Genomic DNA, 25397 nt, shown 5'->3' on the forward strand with positions numbered 1-25397 from the left:
GGTCTGTGGGTAGTTGCATTCCAGAGACACGCCAAGGTTTGCCTCTCATTGAGACTCCCCTTTGGGTCTGCAAAACACTTGGACAACAAAGTTCCTAGTTGAATATTTCAGGGCTGTTTTCTGCTACTTAAGCTCTAGCCAGGGGTTCAGTTTCATGCCTGGACTCTGCCAGCTCCAGCCCAGGCTGTGAATGTGGGCAGGGACAGGGCATGATGAGTGATGAGAGAACTGACTGCGGCCACGTGTCCCATGGCATCTGCAACAGGAGGGCTGGGAGCAGCAGTGGGACCTCTTGCCTCTCAACCCCTCTGCCTGAAGCAAATATGCTGAGTGTGAATCCTGCTTGCATTCCCCCAAACTTTCAGATCATCCCATATTTTATTAAAATGGGGTCACTAGTCCAGTGCTGCTGCCTCTATCTGCCAATTCACTATGCATAGACTTGCAGTCTCACATCTTAAAATTACATGTAGGTGCAAACTGTGGCACTCAGCTCACTGCAGTGTCTGCACTCCTGCATTTCACCCTGAATGACTGCTCCTTTTGTTTCTAACGTTTTAAAAAAATGACATTTATTTTTAAACACACTGCTTTTGAATGGAAAAGCATTGGAGGGAGGGAGAGGTGGGAGTGGCAGACTGGCCCTGAGGGGAAATGAGTAATTGCACAGATAAAAGCTGGAACATGCTGTATTATCCATAAGTCTAATACAACAGAAAGCATTTGTGTTGGATGGAATCGCCTTGTGCTAAGTGGAGGTTTTGGGGATGATGTCACCGACGTTAATGAATCACCGTTGTGGTCGGGCAGGGACGAGATCCATCGGGTGCCTGTCGAGATTCCTTGCCTGGCGCCTCCGGAGCCGCCTGTTTACCCAGCACAGCCCTGCCTGGAAAGCAGGAGGTGCATTGCACAGGGAGTGTGGGGCCAGCATCTATTAAAATGCTTAATTCAAATTTCATGCCCTCCTGCCTGCAGCACAGGTATACCTGGAGGAGCAGATAGCACCTGTGTGGCCCCATCCCTCTCCAGCTCTGGGCTGTCATTTTGTCCTTTCATGCTGCCCCTGAGCAGTGGTGAGGACATCTTTGTGTCTCTGCACCATGCTACACTCTCTCAAGTAATCTGCTTCAGCTCAGGTTTCTACCACTGCCGCCTCCGACCATTTCACATTTTATTCTCTGCAGAGCTGGCTAGGCAGTTACACACTGATTTTTCTCTTACCCATGTCTCCTTCTGAAGAAAAAAAGGAATGATGGTGGAGGAGAAAAAAGGGAGGGAACAGAGCTGGAATAGCAAAGTTTGGTGTTTGGCTCAGAAAAAAAAAAAAAATCAATTAAAAAGTTGAAATAAAAAGCCTAAGAAGCCTCTTTTCCAGAACATTCAGATTAGCAAATACCACTCATTCGTGTACGAGATCAGTGACAGTGATGCACAGCAGGGGCACACAGCAGCTCCCCATCCCACATGTCCCTGTCATTGCCCAACCTTGTCTGTGCCCCGTTCTGTCCCCACAGGCTGCAGTGTGACTGCCAGCACAACACCTGTGGTGGCTCCTGCGATCGCTGCTGCCCTGGCTACAACCAGTTCCCCTGGAAGCCTGCCACTGCCGACAGCGCCAACGAGTGCCAGCGTAAGTGGGAGCTGGGCTCCTCCTTCCTGCCCAAGCACAGCTCTGCTGTGGTGCACTGGTGGGGCTGGTGCTGAGTGGGACTGGGTGAACTGGAGGGCAGTGACACAGCAGAGAGGGCTCTGCACAGCAGGTGATGGTGTTCAGGTGAGGCTCACGCAGAAGGTCTCCAAGGTCCGTGTGGGACTTTGGCTCTGCTTGCATTCCAGTTCCTCCTGTGTGTCCAAGGGTTCGTGCAGGCAAGTCTCATTGCTCAATTCCGTCTGCAAGATGAATTAGGTTTGGATGTGTTTACATACAGGACATCTTTATTTGTGTAGAGAAACCTTTGGTCAGTGCTGACAGTGGAATTTCTGCTGCGCTGGGAGTGCAGAGCACAGAGCTGCACCACGTGGTGTCTTAGGAACGCAGGGTGGCAAAGGATCTTAATGCTGTGAGTTTGTAAAGCCCCCTCACCAGGTGCTGGATTTTACAGCTCACCTCTATCCAGGGTGGGATAAAAGAGGCAAGAATGTTGCTCTCTGAACCAGACTACTCAAGGCCCCACAGTGTGGTAATTTTTCTTTCTCGTCCGTACACGCCTGCACATACTTCACTTGTGATTTTGTGCCTGCTGCACTCTCCTGGTTGCCGACCAGACTTTGTGAGGGAGTTGCTGCCTCTGTGCTTCAGAGAGGGCTTGGGAGATCATGTAATCCCCCAGATGCATTCAGGCATCTTTCCTTATGGAAAAGCAACCCATCCAACATCAAACCCAGGAGGCAGAGTTGACATCTTGAGATCCAGCTGCTGACTGAAGGACCTCTGAGGACGGGTGGTTTAGCTCCCATCGCCTCTTTGTATTCCAGCCTGCAATTGCAATGGCCATGCCTACGACTGCTACTACGACCCGGAGGTGGATCGGCACAAAGCCAGCAGGAGTCGTGAGGACAAGTTTGAAGGGGGAGGTGTTTGTATTGACTGCCAGGTAGGCCCAAAGAGCTCCTCTGGAAAAGGCTGATGCAAATGTTTGTGTTTGTTTCCGCTGTCAGCGTGGAGTTCAGCCTCGCTGGGACCTCCACCAAGCCCCTCTGTTATCTAAATTAGGTTTCTCCCTGGAAATTTTGTGTCTTTGCCATGTGTCAAAGGAGTGTGCACCAGTAATGAGAACAGCACTTGGGTTTCTAGCTGTCCCCTGGTGGTACCACTGCCTCCTAAAGCTTTAATTTGCTGCGGCACTGGAATTGGGAGGGACAGGTTGCTGCCCAGCACAGTGGGAAATCCCTACCCAGTTCACAGTGCTCTGGCATCTCCCTGGATGTCTCTCTGCCCACTGAAATGCCAGTCTTCAGTCTCTGTGAAAGTGGGAAAGTAGCTCTGTCCTTACCGAGGTGATGGTGACTGTGATGTGGTTAAATCATGCACTGGCATGGAACATTTTGCTGTGCTTCCTTGCTGGGAGGAAACAGGTTGCTGCTATCCTCCAATAACAAAGTGGTCAGGACATTTTACCATCTGAAGGAAGTGAAATGGGCTCGAGGTCAGATAGGAACCTGTAACTCACACTGTTTATGGGAGGATATGGTTTGTGGGAATATGCTTTGTTTCCAAGTCAGTGCATGTGGAATTTTGAGCAGATTTAGGTCTTTGGTGTGCTGACACTCCTGAGCTGCTTCCTCTGTAACCTGGAGCTATTGGTTAATCTGGTAGATGAATGTGAGTCTTGCAGGCAGAGGAACTGATGCCTCTCTAACCCACTGTCTTTCAGCATCACACCACAGGCATTAATTGTGAGAGGTGCATCCCAGGGTACTATCGATCCCCCGACCACCCCATCGACTCTCCGTACATTTGCTACCGTGAGTGTGAACTCCTTTGCAGTGACATCCTCCTGGACTTGGTGACACTGGGGAGGGTTTCTGAGAGGTTTTCCTGCTGTAGGGAGTCTGAGCCCTCTGTCAGTGACACTGCTGCTGGCTTGTCCCTCTCTGCAGGCTGTAACTGTGAGTCTGACTTCACCGATGGCACCTGCGAGGACCTCACGGGGCGCTGCTACTGCAAACCCAACTACACCGGGGAGCACTGCGACGCCTGTGCCGAGGGCTACCTCAACTTCCCCCACTGCTACCGTAAGTGGGGGGTTCAGATCTGGGAGCCCACAGACTCAGCGGGTGTGGGAAGGGCAAGCAGCTCCAGCTGTGGCTCTTGGGTTGTCTTTTCCCCGTGCCATGTGGCACTCCTGTCCCAGGAGGAGTTCTTTCATTTGGCTTGGGTGGAAGCTGGACCAGAGCTGAACTGGTCTGAACACAGAGCCAACAGGAGCTTCCCATTTAAATGGCTGGAGTTTTCTCTCTCACTTTCTCTGAAAGACAGGCTAAAAATGGCTGTAATGGATCATTGTTTAGTGGGATATCTGTGCTTTATTCCACGTTCCACATTTTCATTCAGTCTGTTCATCTTTGGGACTGTCAAGCCCTTGATATTCCATCAGGATTTCTCTGTGTGTCTGTGATGACCCGTGCAATGTCTCTTTCTCTGCACAGCCGTTCCAGCTTTCTCCCACAATGATACCGGAGAACAAGTGCTGCCTGCAGGACAGATAATAAGTAAGCAGTGCAGTTTTCCTTGATGCTTTGGCAATGCTGTCGTTTCTGTTACACCTCCCATCCAATGCAAGATCAGTTCTTCAGATTATTGGGCACGTACGTTGTATGAGGCAGCCCTGAGTGGTTGTAAGAGAGCACAACCAGCAGCTGAGGGTGGGGGAAAGGAAGTTTTATGATCCCCTTTTTATAGATGTGGAATCTCTAGCCTAGAGTGACAGTGTGATTTTTTTCTGGGGTCCAGGCCATGTGGGAATGTCCCTTCTGCCCTCCCTGTGAGGAGCCCTCCGAAAGGTCGTGGAGGGGCTGTGGCTGAGCTGGGAGTTCTGCTGTGGGTGCCTCTGAATGGTCGTGCACAGGCAGCCACTCACTCTGTGTCACTTCCTCTGTTGTTCAGAAAGCTCATCCATGCTCTCATCCCTGCTCTCCACTTCATTTCCCTCCTCTCTCATGCTCACTCCTCTCAGTTCATCTACTCCCTTGTGCTTTTTTCTGTCTCTTTTCCCACCGAATCCTCTGTCTCATGCTTCCCAGCACACTCCAGATAACCTTTCCTTCCTTCTGATATTTTGAAGTCTCTATCTTCCAGACAGGTTTTTTTCTTTCCTGAGCTGGAATTTCTCACTTCCCTTCTCATTTCTCCACCTCCACCTCCCCCTCCCTCTGGTTTTTGGATGATGTTTGTCCTTCCCTATCCCAGCCCAGCACCCCACACCACTGCTGTTGGTGACAGCAGGGCTGCCTGGAACACCATACCCTGGCAGTGGGAAGGTCTCGGGTGCAGCTGAGCATGGAGTGACCAGAGAGAAAGCCCAGAGTTCACCCTGGTTAGCCAAAGGCTCTGATTATTTCCACACTACACCGAATCAGCTCTGTCTGGGCTTGTGGGAGCAGCATTTGCCTGCCCTGTGCATTGCCCTGCTGCCCATCCTGCACCTTCACACCTGCATGGTGCTGAGGCCTCCCAGCCGCCCCACAAGCCAGGTGTGGTTTGGTTGAAACATTTGCATCTGATAGGAAGGTTATGGAGGCAAATGCTTGAGCACTTGAGTTGCCTCTCATGGCAACTCCTGTCCTTGTGGGGCCTCAGAGCTCGACTGACGGCGGTGCGTGGTGTCGCCTGTTGTGTGTCCCCATCCAGACTGCGATTGCTACGCGGGTGGGACTGAAGGCAACGCCTGTCGGAAGGACCCCCGGGTGGGGATGTGCGTGTGCAAACCCAACTTCCAGGGAACACACTGTGACCAGTGTGCCCCAGGCCACTACGGACCCAGCTGCCAGCGTGAGTACCCAGGGCAGCGTCCCCAGACTCGCCCTGCTGGGCTTCTCCTTGGTCTCCACCCATGCTGGGGAGGAGGAATTCCACAGCTCCACTTCCAAGTGACAAATTCCCATGACTTCTGCACTTCTGCTGTTGTTTTCCACTCAGCCCTGACCCTCCAGCATCCTCCCAGGCTCTGGGGGGCTCTTGAGGAATTCCCTATGGACATGAACTATGGGCCAGGCATGCTTGCTGTCAGCTCTGTTCCCTATGCTTTCTCCTGCAACTGCTCTTCTACCCCAGAGGAACAAGCGCTCTGGTTCCTTTCCTGGGAAGGCTAAAGACAAAAACTTGCTTATTTACTGATGCCCTTGTTGCTTTGCAGCCTGCCAGTGCTCTGGCCCTGGTCAGTACGATGGCACCTGTGACAGCGAGACAGGGCAGTGTCTGTGCCGGACGGGATTTGAAGGGCACTCGTGTGACCAGTGTGCTCCAGGCTACTTCAACTACCCTCTGTGCCAGTGTGAGTATCTGTCCTTCATAGGCCTGGCTGGGGACACACAGCCAGAGTCCTCTGGCAGGGGGCTGAGGGACTGGACAGTGATTTTGTGGGTGTTTGGAAAATATGTTGATGGTTTGAACACTTAGAGCAGCACCTAATCTGAGAAGCCCACGACAAAGACATTTTGCCACGAGCTCTGGCCCGGGCTCGCAGCTCAGGGCGGGTGGTTTCTGTGTGTTGCAGTGTGTGGCTGCAGCTCAGTCGGGACGCTGCCGGGAGGCTGCGACTCCGCCGGGAATTGTTTCTGCAGAGCCGAGTTTGCGGGGCCGCGGTGTGAGCAGTGCAGCCCTGGGCACCACTCCTACCCCCACTGCTACGGTAAGCACCTGAACCTTCAGCTCCTGCTGCTCTAAAAAACATACCTGTTCTTGCAAGACTTGGGTGTTTCTCAAAATCAACCCCGTGTGGTTTGCACTGTGAATTTGGCAGGATTGTTTTGGAAGTCATGGATCATAGCAAAGCCTGGAAGACAAAGCAGTTTTTATCAGTCGCACTTCCTCATCACAACCCTGCCGTGACCTGGTGTCTCAGCTTATGCCTCTTTTGTGTGTCATTTTAGTGCATTAACCTACTAAACTGCTGGGAAACATTGAATGGGCTGTAAAAATCCCTTCATGGCATTTTCCTGGTGTGGCTATGAAAATACTGCATGATTTGCCAAGGGATTAAGAAATTAATTTAGTTCTGATGGAAATGGCTAATTCCTGGGGGGCTGAACGATGGTTCAGACCAGCAGTGCTTGGCCACAGATCACAGGGATCATCAGAGTCCTGCTCTTACAGCTTGCTCCTGCGATTCCCGGGGTGCAGTGGACAACAACTGCAGCCCAGCGGGGCAGTGCCGGTGCCACGGGAATTTTGCGGGACACACCTGCAGCCAGTGTGCCCTAGGCTTCTACAGATACCCCAGCTGCACACGTGAGTAGCACCTTACTGCTCTCTACTACCTGAAAGGAGGGTGTAGCCAGACCAGGGTTGGTCTCTTCTCCCAAGTAACAAGTGGCAGGACAAGAGGAGACAGCCCCAAGTTGCACCACGGGAGGTTTAGGTTGGGTATTAGGAAAAGTTTCTTCACCAAAACAGTTGTCAAGCATTTGATCAGGCTGCCTAGGGCAGTGGTGGAATCACTATCATTGGGAGGATTAAAAAGCCGTGTAGATGTGGCACTTGGGGACATGGTTTAGTGGTAGACTTGGAAGTGCTGGGGGAGCAGGTGGATGATGGTATTAGAGGTCTTTTCCAACCTTAATGAGTCTCTGATCCTATCCATTTCCCTGGGCACTGCATCACTCCTGGACTATTGCTGCTGGTGCCAGGACTGAGCAATGGCTGTGGTAGGTGCCTGCAGCCCCAAATGCTCTGACCAGCCCTCCCCAGCTCCAGGCAGAGTGTCCCCATCTCCCTCCCTGTCAGCAGTCCCGACTGGAAGCCAGATGTACTCTTATGTCTCCCAGCAAAAATTTACTGCTCATTAAAAAGTAATCCATGATACAATTTCCCTGAGGCAACAAAAGAGCGTCATCACCCTCCTGCACTGGACTAAATGTGGACTTCTGAGCCATGCCAGCTGGCAGAACACTCCTCCCAAATGCTGATGCCGGCAATATGCCTTTGAAGAGGCTGGAGGCAGAGATGAAATGGTCTCATAGGAGTTCAGTAGTCACTTTTTTTTTGTCTCATAAAGCCGTGTCCACATTGCAGAGCTGTAGAGGACGCACAGTAAAGAAAGAAAAGGTCCACCTGATTTTTATATATTTTTTAATCTGTTGTCTTATGAGCAATCTTTTGCTGTTAGCCAGCGTGGGGGTGTCAGCCTAGAATGTCTCCTTCAGCAGGGATTTGAGGTGTGCTGGCTGGGCAAGAAAGGCACAGGCAGCTCCCTGGCAGCTTGCTGACCTTTCCTGTGATAGGGCAGTGGGATCTCTGTGCACTCATGGGCAGCAGGTCTTGCAGGAAGCTGTGTAACCATTGCTCTGCCCTCACCCCTCTGCCCACATCCAACATGCACATCAGGGCAGACCCTGGTGGCTGAATGCTGCTCCTGGGTATTTGGGATTTTGTAGGGTCTGATACATCACTGGCAACTGACCTGGGTGGATGAGAACACACCTACCCCTTCTCCTCAACCAAAACTCTTCCCTGCCTCTTAAATACATGTAAATGTATGTGAATGGGTGTGATAAACATTGAGGCTTCTACCGTTTTTCCTAAAAGATTGGGGTAGTTTTAACCAAAAGCAACGAATGAGAATTCTATTTATAACCCACATTTCTGTCTGCTTTTGGTGAAGGTCAGGCAGACAAAAGAGGCTGCTGCTGGGAAGCCTTGAATGCAGCTGCAGCAGCTCTCCCCCCTCTCTTGCAGCTTGCCAGTGCTCCCGGGAGGGGTCCCTGCATGGCACCTGTGACCAGGACTCGGGGCAGTGCAGCTGCCGGCCCAAGGTGACGGGACTGCGCTGTGACAGCTGCGTGCCCGGCGCCTACGGGTTCCCCCACTGCGAAGGTAGCCCCTTCTCCCTGATCTCTTGGCACACTCCAGTGTCTTGGGTGCTGGTAAATGCATTTATCATCCCCCAAAAGCTTTGCAAGGGGAGAAATAACCCCAGTTAGGGACAGCCAAGGGGAGAGCTGGCTCTATAAATCCGTTCTTTTCCCCCTCTTTTCTAGTGGGCTCCTGTAACCCAGCAGGGTTGGAGACTGCAGATCCCTCGCTGGCCCCGGTGAGTATCAAATGAACCCACCACAACCCCTGCAGGTCACTTTTGTATGATCCCCTTTATCTCATGTTGGATCAGGTCCTTCCTTAAGCTCAGCCCGAAAGCATCCAGAGCAGCAGACCCCATGTTCAACCACTGTGCTGCAAATTCTCACCTGCTCTTTTCTCCCCATGCCTTTCCCCAGGGCTCCTGTGCGTGTCGGGCATACGTTGAAGGCCCAGCTTGTGACAGATGCAAGCCTGGATACTGGAACCTGACTCCAGAGAACCCCTATGGCTGCCTGAGTAAGGAAATGGCATTTGCACAGCCCACAAAAGTCCCCTCCATGGTGTGAGAGCCAAACCCAAGCCAGTGGGCACCATCACTGCAGGATTGGAAGCGATGGCCTTCCTTCCATCTTCACCCAGAAGTGATGTGTCAAAGCTGGAGTGCTCTGGGTAACCCCCACGTGGAGAGGGGAAAGGCTGGAGCCTGGTGCTTTTTGCTTGGGATGAAACATAGGGCTCGTGCAATAAGTTCTGCCATTCTCAGCCTTCCCTGCAGACACTTAACTTTTCATGGCCAAATATGCAGAAAAGGCAAATGTCTTTGGTAGCTGTGTCCTCAACAGTAGCTGTCCAGAATGGAATGCGAGCCCTTGTGCAGGGCTACCTTCTACTTGACCAGTTCTGGCTCCTCTTACCCAACCAGTATCCTCTGGTGTGGTGGGTGCTGACCCCATCAGGCATCTTCTCAGGGGCTGATGGACCTTCTGGCTTTCTTGTTCATCTCCCTCTCCCCAGGCTGCAAGTGTGACACCAAGGGCACCATCAGCGGAATCTCGGAGTGCCGGCAGGTGGGTTTGCTCCTCTGCTTCCAGGCTCCTCTGAGCGTGCTGTGTTGGGAGTGTTCAGCTCTGTTTCTCACAGCAGCTGCTGGAGAGGCCCTGACACAGCTCTCAGCGCTTGCACCACAATCTGGGCTTGCATGAGAATGTGGGATTAAGACCTGCCATAAATTAGGCACCTAAATATTTCTGGGTCTGTCCCAGGATGCCTGGATTTTTGTTTGCCTGCATTGTTGGGTAATTTAAGTTATCTGGCCCTTATCTGGCCCACCCATGTGCAGGAAGTGGTGTGGAGCGTGAAACTCAAAATGTTTCTGGAGTGTTTCAGACCAGAGCCCAAATAACTGAGGAACAGCTTAGCCTTGACAAGCAACAGGAGGGAATGAGTTTCCATGCCTGCTTCTCTCCCAGGGCGATGGGCAGTGCTTCTGCAAAGCCAACGTGTGTGGGCAGTTCTGCTCGGCCTGCAGGGACGGCTTCTTCAACATGGAGAACGCAAATTACTTCGGCTGCCAAGGTGAGCTCTTTGTGGTGTGTCCAGTGAGTGAGAGGGGCCACAGGAACTGACCCCACGGTGCAGACTGACTGCTTGGTGACCTTGGAGAGAAGGGGCAAGAGATGTCCCACCTCCTGTTTTGGGTCATCGTTTTTGGGGGGATGTGGTTTAATGCTTTAGGGGTTTCAGTGGTAGTGCTGGGTTGATGGCTGAAATTTGATGATCTTAAAAGTCTCTTCCAACCTTGATGATTCTGTGGTTCTGTACCATGGCCCAGAGCACGGGCGGGGAATTACTGTGGATGTGGAGACCGGAGATCATGTTTTTCCACTATAGGATACAGGTCTGTCAGGCTGGGGAGCAAGCAGCCAGGTAAGGTACACCTTTGGGTACCAGAAACTGGTGTGTTTGAACCACTGGTCACATCCTTGCAGCTATGCCCCTTCCTCCTGCTGGGAGAGGGCAAGCATGGATACATGGGGTTGGCCACTCTCCACCGTGTCCATGGGAAGAGGTAAAGGAGGAGATCCGGCTGCTCTGAGCCATCCCACGCAGTGCTGGCAGGGCTGGGAAGAGGGAGCAGGGCTGTGGCTGGTGGCAGGGCCGTGAGGGTTTGCAGACCTTGTTCCCTCAGCCGCCTGGAAATAGCTCAGCGCTGAGGTGGAAGAAGAGTCGATCCAAGTGGGTCTGGGGCCAAATATGAAAACGGATACAATGGAATAAAAATAGTGGCCCCAGGCTCCCCGCCCGCTGGGATGCGCCTTTGATTAGTGACCAGGAGCTCGTTAGCGCGGCGGGAATGTAAACAGGCGCTTCCTCCCGCAGGCTGCCGGTGCGATGTCGGCGGGGCCCTGGGGCCGTCCTGCGAGGAGCGGAGCGGAGCCTGTCGCTGCCGGCACAGCACACGGGGTCCCACCTGCACCCAGTAAGCTGCACCTTGGTGTGCTCTGCCTCCCACGCTGTCCTCTGCCACCACGGGGATGGGGGCCTCATTGTCTGGGCTACTGTCACATCGGCCTGGCGGAGGTGTCCTCTTGCCACTCCCTCCGGGTAGCCCAGCAGGTAACGGTGCTCTCTTTTCCCCAGACCAGCACAGGACCATTATTTCCCTGACCTCCACCACTTGAAATTCGAGCTGGAGGAAGGCACCACGCCGGCCGGCCGGGCCGTGCGCTTCGGCTACAACCCCCTGGAGTTCGAGGGCTTCAGCTGGCGAGGATACGCACAGATGTCCTCCATCCAGGTACGCCTGGGGGCTGCAGCCCTGCCCAGCTGCCTCTGGGGAGGACTGATGTGCTTTGGCACACATCTTCCACCCCAAGTGCTCCTGAAATCCCCAAAGTCACAGGATGGCAAAGATAAACAGCACAGTGTATATATAGCCCATTTGTGCAGATACTTCCTGTAGTGCTGGGGGTGGCACAGACTGAGGAAGGGAAAGATCCTAAATTGGGAATCCCGTGACATCCTGATCCATTTAGACAAAGGTGGTAGCATGGTGATTACTTACAGGGATGTCTATAAACACTGTCTCAGTTTCCTTGTTCTTCTTTCAACTGACTTTGCTCTTTCCTATAACTCTGTATAACCTTTCCTCCCTTTTCCAAAAATAAGTTATCTCCTCCTCAACTGCCATGTTCAGCTTGGACCTCTCGTTACCCTTCAGCCTTTGCCCTTGCTGTTAGCTGGTTTGCTGTAACAATGGTTTATGCTAACCTGGAGTTGTGTAAGTCCAAGGAGTGAAGCTGTTTCATCTGTTGACTCTCTTTCTCTCCATGGTGGTTTCTTCTGCATGGCCCCTGTGGAAGTGTGTGCGTGTTTGGGGATGGAGTGCAGGGCAGTGATTCTCTGACAGTTTTAACCCATGTGAGATGCTCCTTACTCTGGGGCATATACTTTCAGTTCTCTTCACATTTTTGTGCTTAGGTGAAATAACAGAGGGGCTGTTTCCCAATGAATTTTTGGTAGGAGCTAAGCAATGAACTCCTGTAGGCTTCCTTGAGAAAATCCCAGCTTAAAACTTGAGGATGGAGCTCATAGCTCCAGTGTTGCATCCAGTGTTGGTGTTTGAGCTAGAAGAAGACCTTGATAGAAGGGCTAGCACATGGCTTTTTGCTGGCAGGTCTCACCTGTAGTTTGTTATCATCAAAACCCTTCCAGTTTGCTCTCCAGTGGGAAGACGGTTTGTAACTGGAGCTTTGAAGAACACAGCCCTCATTAGAAGTCTCCCTGGGCAGAGCCCAGCTTTTCCCTGTAGGCAGGAGGTTATTTAAGCCTAGATCTCTTTGATTAAGCATCTCCTTAGCCAGCGTCTTGCCAAGCAGTGTCCAGGCAGGTGGAGGGCAGATGTGCCATCAGCTGTATGGTCCATTAGCCCCACTGGTCCTTAGCACTGCACATTGCCGAGGATGAGGCACCAGCTCAATTCCCAGCCTCTTCTGTAGGCAGTTGGGCAGAGCTCCATAAACACAAGGGCAGGAGTTTGGTACCTGGTGGCTGGTTATGGCATGCTAAACCCCAAAGCAACATGCTGATAACTTCCTGTAACCTTCCCCCTTTTGTGGTGTGTGCCCCAGGAGAGCTGAGCCACCCTGCTGTGCCACAGCATCTTCCAGATGTGATCACAGCCTTCCCACCCCCTTCCACTAGCAGGTTGCTCCCTCAGTGGCTGGCCCCAGCAAGGGCACAGTGCCACGAGGTGCCGTGAGCAGTAGGGTCCATGTGCTTGTCTCCTCCTCGCACTGTGGCATGATGCTTTGGGAGCAGTGAGCCGAGCAGCTGCGCTTGGGCTGGCAGTGTGGGTGGTGGAGGTAATTGAAGGTGTGCTCTGCTTCTCTCCCCTTTCTCTCTCCCACCAGCCCAAGGTAGTGGTGACTCTCAATGTGACCTCCCCCGACCTCTTCCGCCTCGTCTTCCGCTACGTCAGCCGGGGGCCCGCCAGTGTGGAAGGGAGGGTCTCGGTCGTTGAGGAAGGAAAGTTTAATGTTTGTGGCAACTGTAAGTGCACTTTTCACTTCCTAGACTAACTCAGAGCATCCCACGCTGCGACACTGCTCCTCTGCCCCTTCTCCTGCCCCAAGGTGTGTCTGTCCCAAGTGTGTCCGTCTCAGGTGGCTGGCCAGAGCCGTGCCATGGGCTGGCGAGGGAGGGGGAAGAGAGGCAGGCAGGCAGGCAGGTAGGGCAGGCGGGTCAGGCCCTCCCCAGGGCGGGCGGGCACTCAGGAGCTGCCCCCCCCAGTGACTTGTGCCCCGTGTGCTTTTTTGCTTTTTGCAGAATAAAATCAGAGTCACTGTAGACGTGAAGGAGGCAGAGCTCTATCTGTTCCATGTCATCCTGAGGTATATTAATTCAGGAGGGGCCACTGTGTATGGCAAAATTACAGCTTATCAGCCACGAAGGAGAGGTAAGGATCCCAGACTGCTCTGCTTCCCTGTGCCATCGCCACCTCCTCCCCATCCCAGGCAACCTTCTGCATCATCCTTTCCAGAAGACGTTTCCATATGGCTTTATCCATTAGTCCTGCCCTTCCAGTTGAAAGGCTGATTTGAGTTTGCAGCCCCCTTTATTTACCAGAGCAGCAGCAAGGTGGGCCCAGTCCCAGGGCTGCTCACTGAGGACTGATACCAGCCAGGATGGTGGGAGATAAGGCTGTTGTACAAATCCATACAACATTTCCAGCACGGGACAAGATCACCCCAGTGCCCCAGGCAAAACTGCGCTGACTTTCCAGCAAACCAGAATGGGCCAAGAGCCGGGAAGTGGACCCAAACTTTGGCAGCTGCACGTGGTTTCATTTAACAGATGCCCTGTCGTGGCAGTCCTGCCTTTTCCGTGTGCTTCTCCCAAACCAGGCTGCTGCCTTCACATGTGATGTGGGGATTGGAAGTGACATGGAATTACACATTACACAGGCTTTGCACTCTGGTGCAGTGTCCTCTCATCAAGCCACGAGCTGCTGGACAAGAGCCACCAAAAGATGTCTGAACAAGCCTAGAAATGTGGACAGCAAATATTCCGGGAAACAATCTGAGCAAGACTGCATGGGAACACACCTGAGGCCGTGGTGGGTGGTTGGCTGGTTGATTTTAGCCCTTGAGATGCCACAGCCACATGATCCTTCTGAAGCTCTTCTCCAAGGCCACACATGCACAGCACAAGGCTGTCAGCACCAACTACCTAATTTATCAGAGTGTGAAGTTCTCTCCTCTGGCTTGAGTTGACATAGGTTCTGCCTTCGATGTGATATGCAAGGTTTGAAATGCCAAAATACTATTTTTCTGCCTTTTTTTTTTTTGTGAGGAAAAATTGCTCATTTTTATGTCCAGTCATATTACACAGCAGAAGAACAAGCAGAGCAGAAGCCGTGGTCATGCTTTAGGATCCCACCAAAAGTCAGGAAATATTTAATCTGTCCAATCCAGCAGCAGAGCTCATTTGCTTTAAAAAGTGCTTCACTTCTCATGCAGAAGCAGCTTGATTTTTTCTAGTGTTGAAGGCAAGCAGCCAGACTCGTGCACCAACAATGGGACCCAGGAGGGCAGCATCCCTGGGAGGCTTCAGAAGTGCTGAGCCACCTCCTCTCTGAATGGAAAGGGCTTCACATGGCAAAGGACAAGCAGCTTGGAAAGAAGTTGGAAGATGTGTCTTGCAAAAGGGAAAGCCTTTTCCAAGTATGGGATTTTCAGCCTGGTTTCTTCCACTCTGCCTCCAGGAGCCATCTCAGTTGGAGTGGTGGATCACCTCAGAGGGATGTGAAACTTCAGCCTGTCAAGAAATCTACCCCGGTGCCAGTTCAGGGAAATCTCTTCACTCCTTCCATCCTCACCTCTGCTTCCCATCTGGAAAAGCGAGGTCCCGTCCTCAGCTGATGCCAGGCATGTCACACATGGGAAGGGGTTATTATCCGTCCCAGCAGTAGCACAAGCCCTTGCTTTAGCTTCTGGCCATCTGTGTTGTGCCTTGATGTCCATGTACCACACCAGGACAGTCAGTGTGCCACATTCTCCACCTCTTCCTTCATCTCATCTGCTCGCTGTGCAGCCATTCCCGGTGAATCCCTTTCAACTGCACTCTTCAAAAGCTCCTGAGACTGCTGGGGCAGGCACAGAGTCTGCTTCTAGGTGCTGTATTGTGGTTGCATCCATTAATGAAGAAGTTGTGGGACTTCCAGCTGAGCCCAGGAGCTGTTCAACAGCAGCAGGATCAGGCCTTGCACCCATTTTGTCCTGTCACTTAAAAATAATGTCTAAATCTCAAGTGCAGAGTCTGTGGTTGGCAGGAAGAAAGGCAGGAGCACACCTTGGGGGCCTGAAAGTTTGCCAGAAGACAGGTATCTTGCCTGTGGAGCTGAGGTCAGAATTTCCCTGAGGAAAAATGTATCTGGGCAATTCTTTTTGTCTGTCTCACAATTAACTCTTCACAGATGAGTTCTTTCCTTTTCTAGCTGGCAAAACGCTCCTTGGCTTGCAACACTCTGTGCTTTGCAGTCTGGGGATGCAGAGCACACTGTGAGAGCTCTGGATTTGCATTAAGGATTGCAGTGATTTATATTTATTTCTCCCATCAGGCTGTTGAGCAGATTGAGAGTGGATGCCTCTGTTCCAGGAGAGTGTGGGATTGTGGTGCACCAAAGAGAGTGGGAGCCTGTCACTCCCCACTGCACCACAGAGCTGCTTCCCTGAGCATAGCCTCACATGTCCAGCCCCAGGTTTTCCACTCCAGTCCCTTCACAGCCTCTCATCTCTCCCATTCCAGGTACAGAGCAGACCAAGCAGATTGTCTTTGCTCCCAGCACGGAGCCAGCCTTTGTCACCGTGCCCCAGAACAGCTTTGGGGAGCCCTTTGTTCTCAACCCCAGCACCTGGTCTCTGGTTGTTGAAGCTGAGGGTGTGCTGCTGGTAAGGCCCTGTGCTCCACCCGCCGTGGGGGCTTCAGCAGCTCCCTGGGGACGAGTGTCCCAAGCATCCCACCTCTCCCATCTCTCCTCCTAGGACTATCTGGTTTTGCTGCCCAGCTCATACTATGAGGCACCGATCCTGCAGCTGAAGGTCACGGAGCCTTGTACCTACCAGCCAGCCCCTGAACAAGCCACCCAGAAGTAAGGATTTGCACGTCTTTGTGCTGTGTGGGGCTTGCTCAGCTCAGGTGTGGGGTTAAAGATTACCATTTGTACTTTGCCATTTCTTTCTGTGTGTTTCCAGCTGCCTCTTGTACAAGTACCTGTCCGTGGAGGGCTTCCCTGCCGTGCCAGGGGTGGATGCAGTGTGCAGGCTGGACAACCGGCTCCCCAGGCTGTGTCCCACGGAGCAGCTCACCCCCTCCCATCCCCGCATGGCCACCTGCAGTGGCAGTGATGTGAGTGGCACTTCTGTTTTGTCCCTCTCCCAGACACTGCAATGTCTGGGGCTTTACCTACACCTGGGCAGGTGACCAGAAAGGCTTTACACCCATGCAGCTGTGTGCTTGTGTACCGTGTTCAAGGCACCCAAACCCAGAGTCTCACGTGTAAAGGCTTGCAAGGATTTGATGAGATTTGTTGCGTTGTCCCCTGAGCTGCAGAGGAGGCTGGTTTGTAGCATGGGTATCCTGCACACACTCCCTCAGTCATCCCTGTGTCCTCCAGGTGGAAGTGCAGCTGTCCCTGCCCGTGGCCCAGCCTGGGAAGTATGTGCTGCTGGTGGAATATGCCAACACCAACGCTCTGCAGACTGTGGGCATCGCGGTGAGCTCGCCGCACTCAGCCACTCAGCAGGGCACGTTCACCTTCTACCCCTGTGTCTACAGGTATGGGCAGCTCAAGGGAGAAAAGGTTCAGTTCTCTGCCATGACAAGGACAACTCTCCCTTCAGCTGAACTTTTTTTGGTTTATCACATAAACAAAGCAAGCTTCAGTGTTGTCCATCTAAGCTCTGTGTGTCCAAACTCATTCTAGCTGGACACAGATTTTGGTGGCTGCCCATCCCATCCCAGGGTAGTGTGTACCTGTGCCAACACAGTCCTCTAATGCCTCTGCCAGGAGATAATCTCCTGCATCTGTTTACAGCTGCATATGTTGGTAGGGACCTTGACTTAGGGAATGACCTACAGGCAGGTTTATTGGAGACAGGTCAAACCCTGTCTGACTTCAGACTGCAACCTTTGCAATAGGAAACAAATGTTTGGGGTGTCCTTGGGAAACTTCACTCTTAGAAGCAGCCAGAAAAAACATCAAAAGATTTCCAGGGACTTTGTGTAAATCCCCTCAGGACATATAGCTGACAGGACAAGAAATGGGTCATGACCCTGCTCAAGGCTGGCTTCAAAATGTGTGTTTCTTACAGTTTCCTTTGTCGAGGGATTGCTGTAGATTCCCAGAGTCGAATGGCAACTTTTGAACTCACCTCAGAGGCCACTGTTCGGTTCACCTCTGATCTGGCTGATTTCTTCCTGGTAAGGCTCCCTCTGAGAGCAGCTCTCTCAACAGGTCACAGGGAGGAAAGGCTGGACTGGTAGCCAGCCTGTAGAAGGGTTTTCTACTCCTGTTGGGACTGGGCACTGGATCTTAGTCTGTGTAATGACCAGTCCAGGCGGAAAATGTGGTCAGTGGGGTGTTTGGAAGTAGATCATGGGACTGGAAGTGGGGAGGAGATGGGGAGAGGCAGCTGCTCTTGCAGAGGGAGCTCTACAGCAGGGGGACAGTTCCTTTTTTATCTTGGAGAGATTCCCTGTTTAGCCAAGGACAGAAGAATCCCATCAGTATGTGGAGCTGCTAAATGCATAAGGCTTGTGCCAAGGAAGAAGGGGCAGTAAGCAGAGGTGTGACTGCCATGCATTAGCTGAAGTGCCTGGTGGGCACAGGCACTGCTGTGGCCCCAGTGGCAGAGGTTGTCACCTAACCAGGTGTCTCTCTCCTGTGGCAGCACAAAGTGTACCTGGTCCCCGCTGCTCAGTTCACCGTGGAGCTCATCGAGCCGAAGGTGCACTGCATCAGTGTCCATGGCACCTTCTCATCCAACAGGTGAGAGTCTCGGGTCCCCTTAGCTTTAGCATGAATTGAGCTGTTTCCAAAAACATTTGCTTCCCCTGCTTCTCTCAGGCTCAGAGACTTTTTAAGTTCTTAATGCAGTAGAAGGAAATCTCTAGCTGAGGTGAAGCTGCTTGCCTGTGTGCTCTGAGCACGGACTGGGAGTCAGGCTGCTGGTCCTGTACCTGAGCCCCACTCTGCCTGCTGGGGCAGGCACTCAAGTGTCATCCCAAATAGGCATTCCTGTGCTTGCTCACATGCAGCAAGACACTTGCTGTATCCAAATTTTTGACACTGCTTTGAATAAATATTTGCAGAGGAGTTAGCCTGTGCCAGGCTCCTGTTCTTCCTGCTGAGCCCATGTCCCAGAGCCCCAGGGGTGCTGGTGGTGAGCTTTGCCTCAGCAGGCACACGTTGTAATCCACCAGGAGTTAGAGGTGTGCTTCCCTGCCAGGACCCCAGAGCCTCTCTCTTTTCTTTCTGGAGATTCTCACATCCTGTTTACTCCCTGTTTTTCAGCAGTTCCTGCGTCCCCTCAAGGTTCCTGAAGCTTTCTCAGTCAATCATTTTGGAGGGGGCCCAGGCTCTGCCCATTGCCCCAGAGGTGCCCCTGGCTCAGGCTGTCCATGTGACTCCTTCTGGGGTCCCAGTGGAGCCTGCTCCTCGTCCTCCCACAGCGATGGACCCCACTGCAGAGCTTATCCTCCTGCAGTCCCCACAGGTAGTGGTTGGGCTGGTTTGCTGGTGCTGTGACACTGGACCACTGGGGCAGGGAGAAATTTCCCCTATCTGTTGAGTAGCTTAATCAATTAGCATTTTCAGAATTTAACCAGGACTTTAAACTTGTTCCTGAACCTGTAATTCCTGTGGACTCGCATGTCTTGGCTCCATCCAACCCTGTTTGGTTCTCTGGGATCCCAGGAAAAGCTTTTCAGGTGGCAGCATTAGAGAGGGGAGTGTGGAGGCGTGGGGCATTTGATTCACTGAATTCTCCAGACCTGACAGTTGTGCAATAAGAGCGCAACTTTGTGCAATAATTAAAAAACATCCCAGCTGTGAGTGCAGGCATCAGACACGGATTTTTGTCTGTGTTCTCCCGTTTTGGGGCAGGCTGCAGTGGTGTTTAACAGCCGGATCCAGACCCTGGGACGCTATGCCTTCATCCTGCACTTCTACCAGCCCAACCACCCCACCTTCCCTGTTGAAGTGCTCATCAATGGTGGGCGCATCTGGCAAGGTGAGAAGGGCAGGGGTCTGGGGAAGCTGCTGGTTGGCAGAAGCCGTGGAAGTTTTCCATGCCAGAGGATAACTGCGGGTTCTTTGGGGATTGCAAAAGTGAAGCAAGACTGACTTATCCCTTCCAAACTGGGAGGGTGTGATGGGGACTCGAGGCACATGTGGCACCAACACATTTGTTGTCTTTTCAGGTCAGACCAACGCGAATTTCTGCCCACATGGATACGGGTGCCGGAGCCTGGTGGTTTCTGAGGACCAAATTGTCCTGGATGTTACTGATAATGATCTGACTGTGGTGGTTCGAGTGCCGGAGGGCAAGCAGCTGTGGCTGGTGAGCCTCTCTCCAGGAAGCTTCCAGAGCATGCTGAACCAGGCTTCAGCAGGGAATTTTGCCTTGGATTTCTGTCACTGCGTGACTGCAGGAATGTTTCCCACCATCATTCAGTCTCTGAACTACCCTAGAAAGTTGCAGTCTCCAACCTTAGTGGTGTGGAATTGAGGGCAGAATTCACAGGGGCGGCTTTTGTAGATGAAGCTGTCCTTCCCTGTCTGGTTTTGATATCAAAACAAAGCAGAAATCAAAGCTGTTACTTTGCATATGTAGCTTGTGATAATCCAGAATAAGACTTACTCCTGCCCTAGAAATATTTTACATCTGCATAATATTGTTTGTTCAGGCAGGCCTCATTATGGGAGTAGGTAGCCTTTGTTACTCTCTGGCAACAGGACTAGAAGATTGACCAAAATTTGGATAAATGGCTGAAAGACAGACCTGGAACCCAGGTGCCTTCATGTATAGAAATTTGGGGTGATAAAGACTGCCTTTTGCTGAGGCACAGCCAGTGCTGTGCTCTGGGGGTATTCTAGCCTGTTTCTACTCCAGTGAATTTGGGCTGTTCCTGATGTGGAGCTTTAGGTCAGATGGACCCTGATGGACAGACCTCAACAGAGAGGTGATTCCTGGTGTTTGCAGTACTTGCTGTGTTATGTTCTGTCCCAGCAAGGGATGAAAGGTTAAAGGTGCATTTGGACTTTGGAGTCATTTTGGATGGTGTCTGTCTGTCTGAGCTGAGAACCTGGCTCACCCAGCTCGCCCTTGCTTTGCAGGATTACATCCTTGTGGTGCCTGAGGACAGCTACACCTCCCAGTACCTGCAGGAGGAACCCCTGGACAAGTCCTATGATTTCATCAGCAGCTGTGGCATCAACAGCTTCTACATCAAGTGAGATCCTTGTCTTTGGGTGCCTGCTCTGCTGCCCGCAGGCTGCACACTCCTCAGGGAGCAACACCCCCTTCTCTTCATGTGTGGCAAGGAGGGGGCTGGTTGAGGCTTTTCTTCTGTTAACCAGACGTGGGTATTTGGGGGATCTCTGTGTCACAGGGCTCTCCCTCCCACTAACCACCCATCGCTGCAGGAGATTCTGGATCTGCAGGGGATGCTGGATTTGGGGTGGTGGGGAGGCCGTGGGAATGAGCAGCACTGACTCCTCTCGCCTTCCCCTACAGCCCCAGCACATCCTCGAGGTTCTGCCGCGACTCTGCCATCTCGCTGTCCCTCTTCTACAACAACGGGGCGCAGCCGTGCCGCTGCCACGAGGCCGGGGCGCGGGGCAGCCAGTGCCAGCCCTTTGGCGGGCAGTGTCCCTGCAAGTCCAACGTCATCGGCCGCGAGTGCTCCCGCTGTGCCACCGGCTACTGGGGCTTCCCCAACTGCAGGCGTGAGTTCTCCCATCTCCCAGCTCCAGCTTCCCAGCACTTGCTCTGTATCCGTTCCCCACGCTCGCCTTTGGGTTCCTGGGTCTGGCTCCCCCAAACCCAGCTCTGTTCTGCCCCTTGCAGCCTGTGACTGCGGGACACGTCTCTGTGATGAAGTGACAGGGCAGTGCATCTGTCCTCCCCACACCTTGAAGCCAGAGTGTGTTGTCTGCGAGCCCCAAACCTTCGGCTGCCACCCCCTCATCGGCTGTGAGGACTGCAACTGCTCCCGGCCCGGCGTGCAGGAGCTGACGGAGCCAGGCTGCGACGTGGACAGTGGGCAGTGCAGGTGAGGGAGCCTTGTCCCAGTGCTGGGGACATCTGGCAGCATCCCTGGTCCCTGCTGGAGTGGTGGGACACGTTAGCAACCTGAAGGGAGCAAATGTGCAGAATGGGGGTGAGGAAAGCTCTGAAAGCTCTTCTGGCTCTTGTGTCCACCCAGGTGCAAGCCCAACATCATCGGACGACAGTGTGACCTCTGTGCCCCTGGCTACTACCACTACCCCGACTGCCGGCGGTGCGACTGCCACCAGGCTGGCACCGAAGCCAGCGTGTGTGACCCGGTCACGGGGCAGTGTCACTGCAAGGTCAGTCCCTTGATGCCTCCATGTGGTGCCTTGGCTCGACTCTCCTGCTCTGGCTGGGGGTGGCAGGGGCTGTGTGTGCTCGGCATGCCAGAGGGAGCAGGGCTGGAGAAGGAGAGTGCCTGCGTGCCTGAGCTGCAGCCAGCCTGCCCCATGGGGTGGTGGGTTCAGAGCACCCTGAAAAACTCGTATCTTCTTATCCTTCCTGGCCACGAAGGCTCATTCCTTGGGCTGTCACTGGGAAAGATGTCCAGTCTGAGTCCAGCCCTGTATCAGAGCTTCTTGGAGGTAGAGCTGTCAGCCCTATTGGCTCCAGGCTCCATGGCAGCAGAGCAATTCAAACAGCGACTGCTCCAGCCTCTTTGTAGAGCTTACAAGTGCTTTGTTCGGGTGAATTTAATGTTTGATAGGTGCTGTACAAGCAAATCTGTTGGGGGACTGCTTCAACATCTTCCAGCACCACAGCATTGTGCTTTGAGCACTCAGCCTGCCATCCCTGTCCTCCACTGAGGCCTTGTGAGAAGCTGCTGACGCTGTTGAGCTTTGCTTGTCTTTCAGGAAAACGTGGAGGGCCTGAGGTGTGACCAGTGCCGCCTGGGGACGTTTTCTTTGGATGCCACCAACCCCAAGGGCTGCACCAAGTGTTTCTGCTTTGGTGCGACCGATCGCTGCCGCAGCGCTGAGAAGCACCGGGCTGAGGTGAGAGGGGCTGTGGCCACCAGAGCCCGCAGGTCAGGTGTGTTCCCATCCACCTGGCTGCCTGCTCCCCTCGGGTCTCTGTCCTGCATTAATCCTACTGAAGATACACTGTGAGGAGGGTTATCTTTGACTCCCTGTGCCCATCTCCTGCTTTCAGCCCCTTTTCCTGGTCTCTGGGGTCTCATGTGCTGGGCGGGGGTGATGATCAGCCTTCCAGTGGCTTCATCAGGATGCATGTGAGGTGTGAGCCTGTTATTCCCCTTTCTGCTGCTCTGGGACCTGTTCTTCTGGAGCATCAACACCCAAATACTTTCTGTAACTCCACTAGAAGACCCACAGTTGCTCTTCCCCTCCAGTTTGTCGACATGAATGGGTGGCTCTTGCTGAGCAGTGACCGCCACGAAGTGCCAACAGCTCTGAACCCACGGGAGCAGCTCGTCACTGCTGACCTCAAGAACCTCCTAGATGCCTACCAGGAGCTCTACTGGGTTGCACCCAGCTCCTACCTTGGGGACCAAGTAAGAGAATGGGGAACCACCCTGACCCTACCAACACACGTGTGCCAGCAGCCTGACACGCAGGCATTGCTCACACTCCAGTTGAACACAAACACATCTGCCTTGTCTCAGTGGTGTGGACTTGCAGCAATGTGTGGGATTTGTCTCTCCCTCAGGTTTCCTCCTATGGAGGGTACCTTCGCTATGAGCTGCACTCCAACCCTCGGAGGGGTGACGTGTTCATTCCCATGGAGTCCCGCCCGGATGTGATCTTGAAGGTGCAGCCCAAGAAACTCCCTGGTGCCTCCTGCTAATGCAGGAGCAGGATGTGATGGATGCAGGAGGTGATGACTGATGCCTTCCTTGCTTTTCCCAGGGAAATCAGATGAGCATCATGTTTCTCGAAGGTGCCTACCCGTCCCCAGGGGAGGCGCACAAAGGCCGGCTACAGCTGGTGGAGGTGAGTTTGCACACACAACTGAAGTGCTCAGATAATGCAGGAAAGGACAAGACCTCATGCAGACAGAGGGACCAAGGCTTTGAGCTCAGCATTTTTGGTGTTGCCAGGGTTGTTTCACCCATGCAAAGGGGAGAGATTCCAGCAGCAGGGACGTGGAGGTTGGGCTCGATGTTCAGGTGCCTGTGCTTCCTGCCAGTAATGCCAGGTTTTTCTCCTGCCAGGGTAACTTCAGGCACACAGAGACTCACAACCCTGTGTCCAGAGAGGAGCTCATGATGGTGCTGGCAAACCTGGAGCAGCTGCAGATCCGGGCACTCTTCTCGCAGCTCTCTTCCTCCGTGTCCTTGCGCCGCGTGGTGCTGGAGATGGCCACGGCCATGGCCACAGGCGTCCGTGCCAGCAACGTGGAGCTGTGCTTGTGCCCAGCTAACTACCAGGGAGACTCCTGCCAGGTCAGGGGGAAGGGGACGTGCTGTTCCAGTCAGAGGGGAGTCAGACAGTCACGTTTTGTGTGTCAGCCACCTCTCGTGCTTGGTGTGTGTGGCAGCCATGGGGTTTGGATGTTTGTGCAAAGCACTGGTGCCAAGGCATCAGCAGTCTCCAAGCTGGCTCCTGAGGGCTTCAGTTGAAATGACAGCTCAGGTTGTTCCAAAGGAAGGAACATTTCCCCACCACACCACCGTGGACCTTGGAGAGGTGCAATAGCTGCATCTGCCTTCTTGGAAGGGCCACAATGGGGAAATCATTCAGGTGTTGCAGTACCTTGGAATGGGTCCTTCTCTCTGGCCAGTTCTCTCCTGGTTAAAAGGAGCAGGAGGGAACTGCACTGAAAAATCTTCATCATTGCTTTTAATCTCTTCTCCATCAGTACAACCCTATGGGAATTCTGTCATGAAAACTAATTTCGTTTCTTTGCTTTTCCCAAAAGTATCAGGCTGTTTTTCAGATCTCTGCCTTTTTCTGTCTCCTCAGGAATGTGCTCCAGGTTACTACAGGGACACCAAGGGGCTCTTTCTGGGAAAATGCATCCCCTGCCACTGCAATGGCCACTCAGATCAGTGCCTGCCAGGCTCTGGGATATGCCTTGTAAGTAAACAGTGAAGCAGTGTGATATTTTGGAGTCATGAGGTCTGTAGCATGTGATTCAAAAGCTCTTTACATACTAACTGGGCTGGATGAACCATGCCTAAGTCAGAGTATTGGCTGCACTGTTTCACTGGTGACCCTGCTTAGGGTCAGCTTAGGGTGCAAGGCAGTTCTGGGATAGAGGAAGGACTGAGGCATCCTGATGGGGAGTTTTTAGTGCATCCACCATTTATTGTCAGTGCTGAACCCAGAGCTTGCGGTTTCCTTGCAGAACTGCCAGCACAACACAGAAGGAGACCACTGTGAGCGATGCAAGGACGGCTACATGGGCAGCCCCTCTGCCCAAGAACCCCTGCAGTGTGTTGGGTGCCCGTGCCCTCTTTCAGTTGCCTCCAACAAGTAAGAACCCCAGGATGGGATTGCCTGTTTGGCCTCGCTGTTTAACCACTGGAACCACTCTGTGCCCCCACCAGGACAAGTGTCCCAATGCCAGCCTTGTCCTTGTCCCCAGACCATGCCCATGCCCTCTTACCTGAGGCCCCAACAGCCCACAATGAGTGATAGCTCCCCTGGCACCACATCAGGGGTAACTGCACCTCCCTGTGTCCCCCTTCTTGTTTCAGTTTTGCTGTTGGTTGTGTCCACAAGGGTTCCAACATGCAGTGCCTCTGCAAGCCAGGCTACGCTGGACCCAACTGTGAACGGTAAGGGGGGTGGCACCTGTGTTTGGGGGGCCTCAGACACCACACTAACCTGTGCAGCCACTGCTGTGGCAGAGGAGAAGTTGTTCCCTTAAGGACTGCAGCAGAAATGGTTGGCTCTGCCCCTGTGTGCTTTGCTCTGGCAGCATTTCCTTCACTGCTTTTCAGCCTGCAAATGCCTGACTGCTGAAACTCTGTTACCGTGCATGTGTGACTTCCCTGTGCTTTGCCTTGACTTGCAGCCTGTGATAAAGGCACCTTTCTGAGGTATCACAAGGCGAAACACAAAGTGCTTTGAGATCCC

At 53.1% G+C, this 25397-nt stretch overlaps 1 protein-coding gene across 1 annotated transcript in view; it reads left to right on the plus strand.

Moving 5' to 3' along the window:
• LAMA5 (laminin subunit alpha 5) overlaps positions 1-25397 on the plus strand; it is an 84911-nt gene that overhangs the window by 44549 nt on the left and 14965 nt on the right. The window contains exons 7-44 of the mRNA XM_082293034.1: positions 1518-1633; positions 2479-2597; positions 3378-3468; positions 3604-3738; positions 4153-4215; positions 5354-5494; positions 5859-5996; positions 6219-6353; positions 6818-6952; positions 8399-8536; positions 8701-8753; positions 8935-9034; positions 9533-9585; positions 9988-10093; positions 10898-10997; positions 11159-11315; positions 12931-13069; positions 15827-15969; positions 16063-16169; positions 16273-16426; positions 16695-16855; positions 17392-17500; positions 17971-18068; positions 18594-18795; positions 19185-19311; positions 19502-19641; positions 20418-20533; positions 20818-21029; positions 21151-21355; positions 21509-21653; positions 22209-22349; positions 22706-22867; positions 23023-23124; positions 23223-23306; positions 23528-23758; positions 24279-24392; positions 24664-24791; positions 25016-25096. Coding sequence (XP_082149160.1) covers positions 1518-1633; positions 2479-2597; positions 3378-3468; positions 3604-3738; positions 4153-4215; positions 5354-5494; positions 5859-5996; positions 6219-6353; positions 6818-6952; positions 8399-8536; positions 8701-8753; positions 8935-9034; positions 9533-9585; positions 9988-10093; positions 10898-10997; positions 11159-11315; positions 12931-13069; positions 15827-15969; positions 16063-16169; positions 16273-16426; positions 16695-16855; positions 17392-17500; positions 17971-18068; positions 18594-18795; positions 19185-19311; positions 19502-19641; positions 20418-20533; positions 20818-21029; positions 21151-21355; positions 21509-21653; positions 22209-22349; positions 22706-22867; positions 23023-23124; positions 23223-23306; positions 23528-23758; positions 24279-24392; positions 24664-24791; positions 25016-25096 — 4881 coding nt within the window. The remainder of the gene's footprint in view (positions 1-1517; positions 1634-2478; positions 2598-3377; positions 3469-3603; positions 3739-4152; positions 4216-5353; positions 5495-5858; positions 5997-6218; positions 6354-6817; positions 6953-8398; positions 8537-8700; positions 8754-8934; positions 9035-9532; positions 9586-9987; positions 10094-10897; positions 10998-11158; positions 11316-12930; positions 13070-15826; positions 15970-16062; positions 16170-16272; positions 16427-16694; positions 16856-17391; positions 17501-17970; positions 18069-18593; positions 18796-19184; positions 19312-19501; positions 19642-20417; positions 20534-20817; positions 21030-21150; positions 21356-21508; positions 21654-22208; positions 22350-22705; positions 22868-23022; positions 23125-23222; positions 23307-23527; positions 23759-24278; positions 24393-24663; positions 24792-25015; positions 25097-25397) is intronic.

This window comes from Coloeus monedula, assembly GCF_965178545.1.
Source record: "Coloeus monedula genome assembly, chromosome: 17".
Lineage (NCBI taxonomy): Eukaryota > Metazoa > Chordata > Aves > Passeriformes > Corvidae > Coloeus > Coloeus monedula.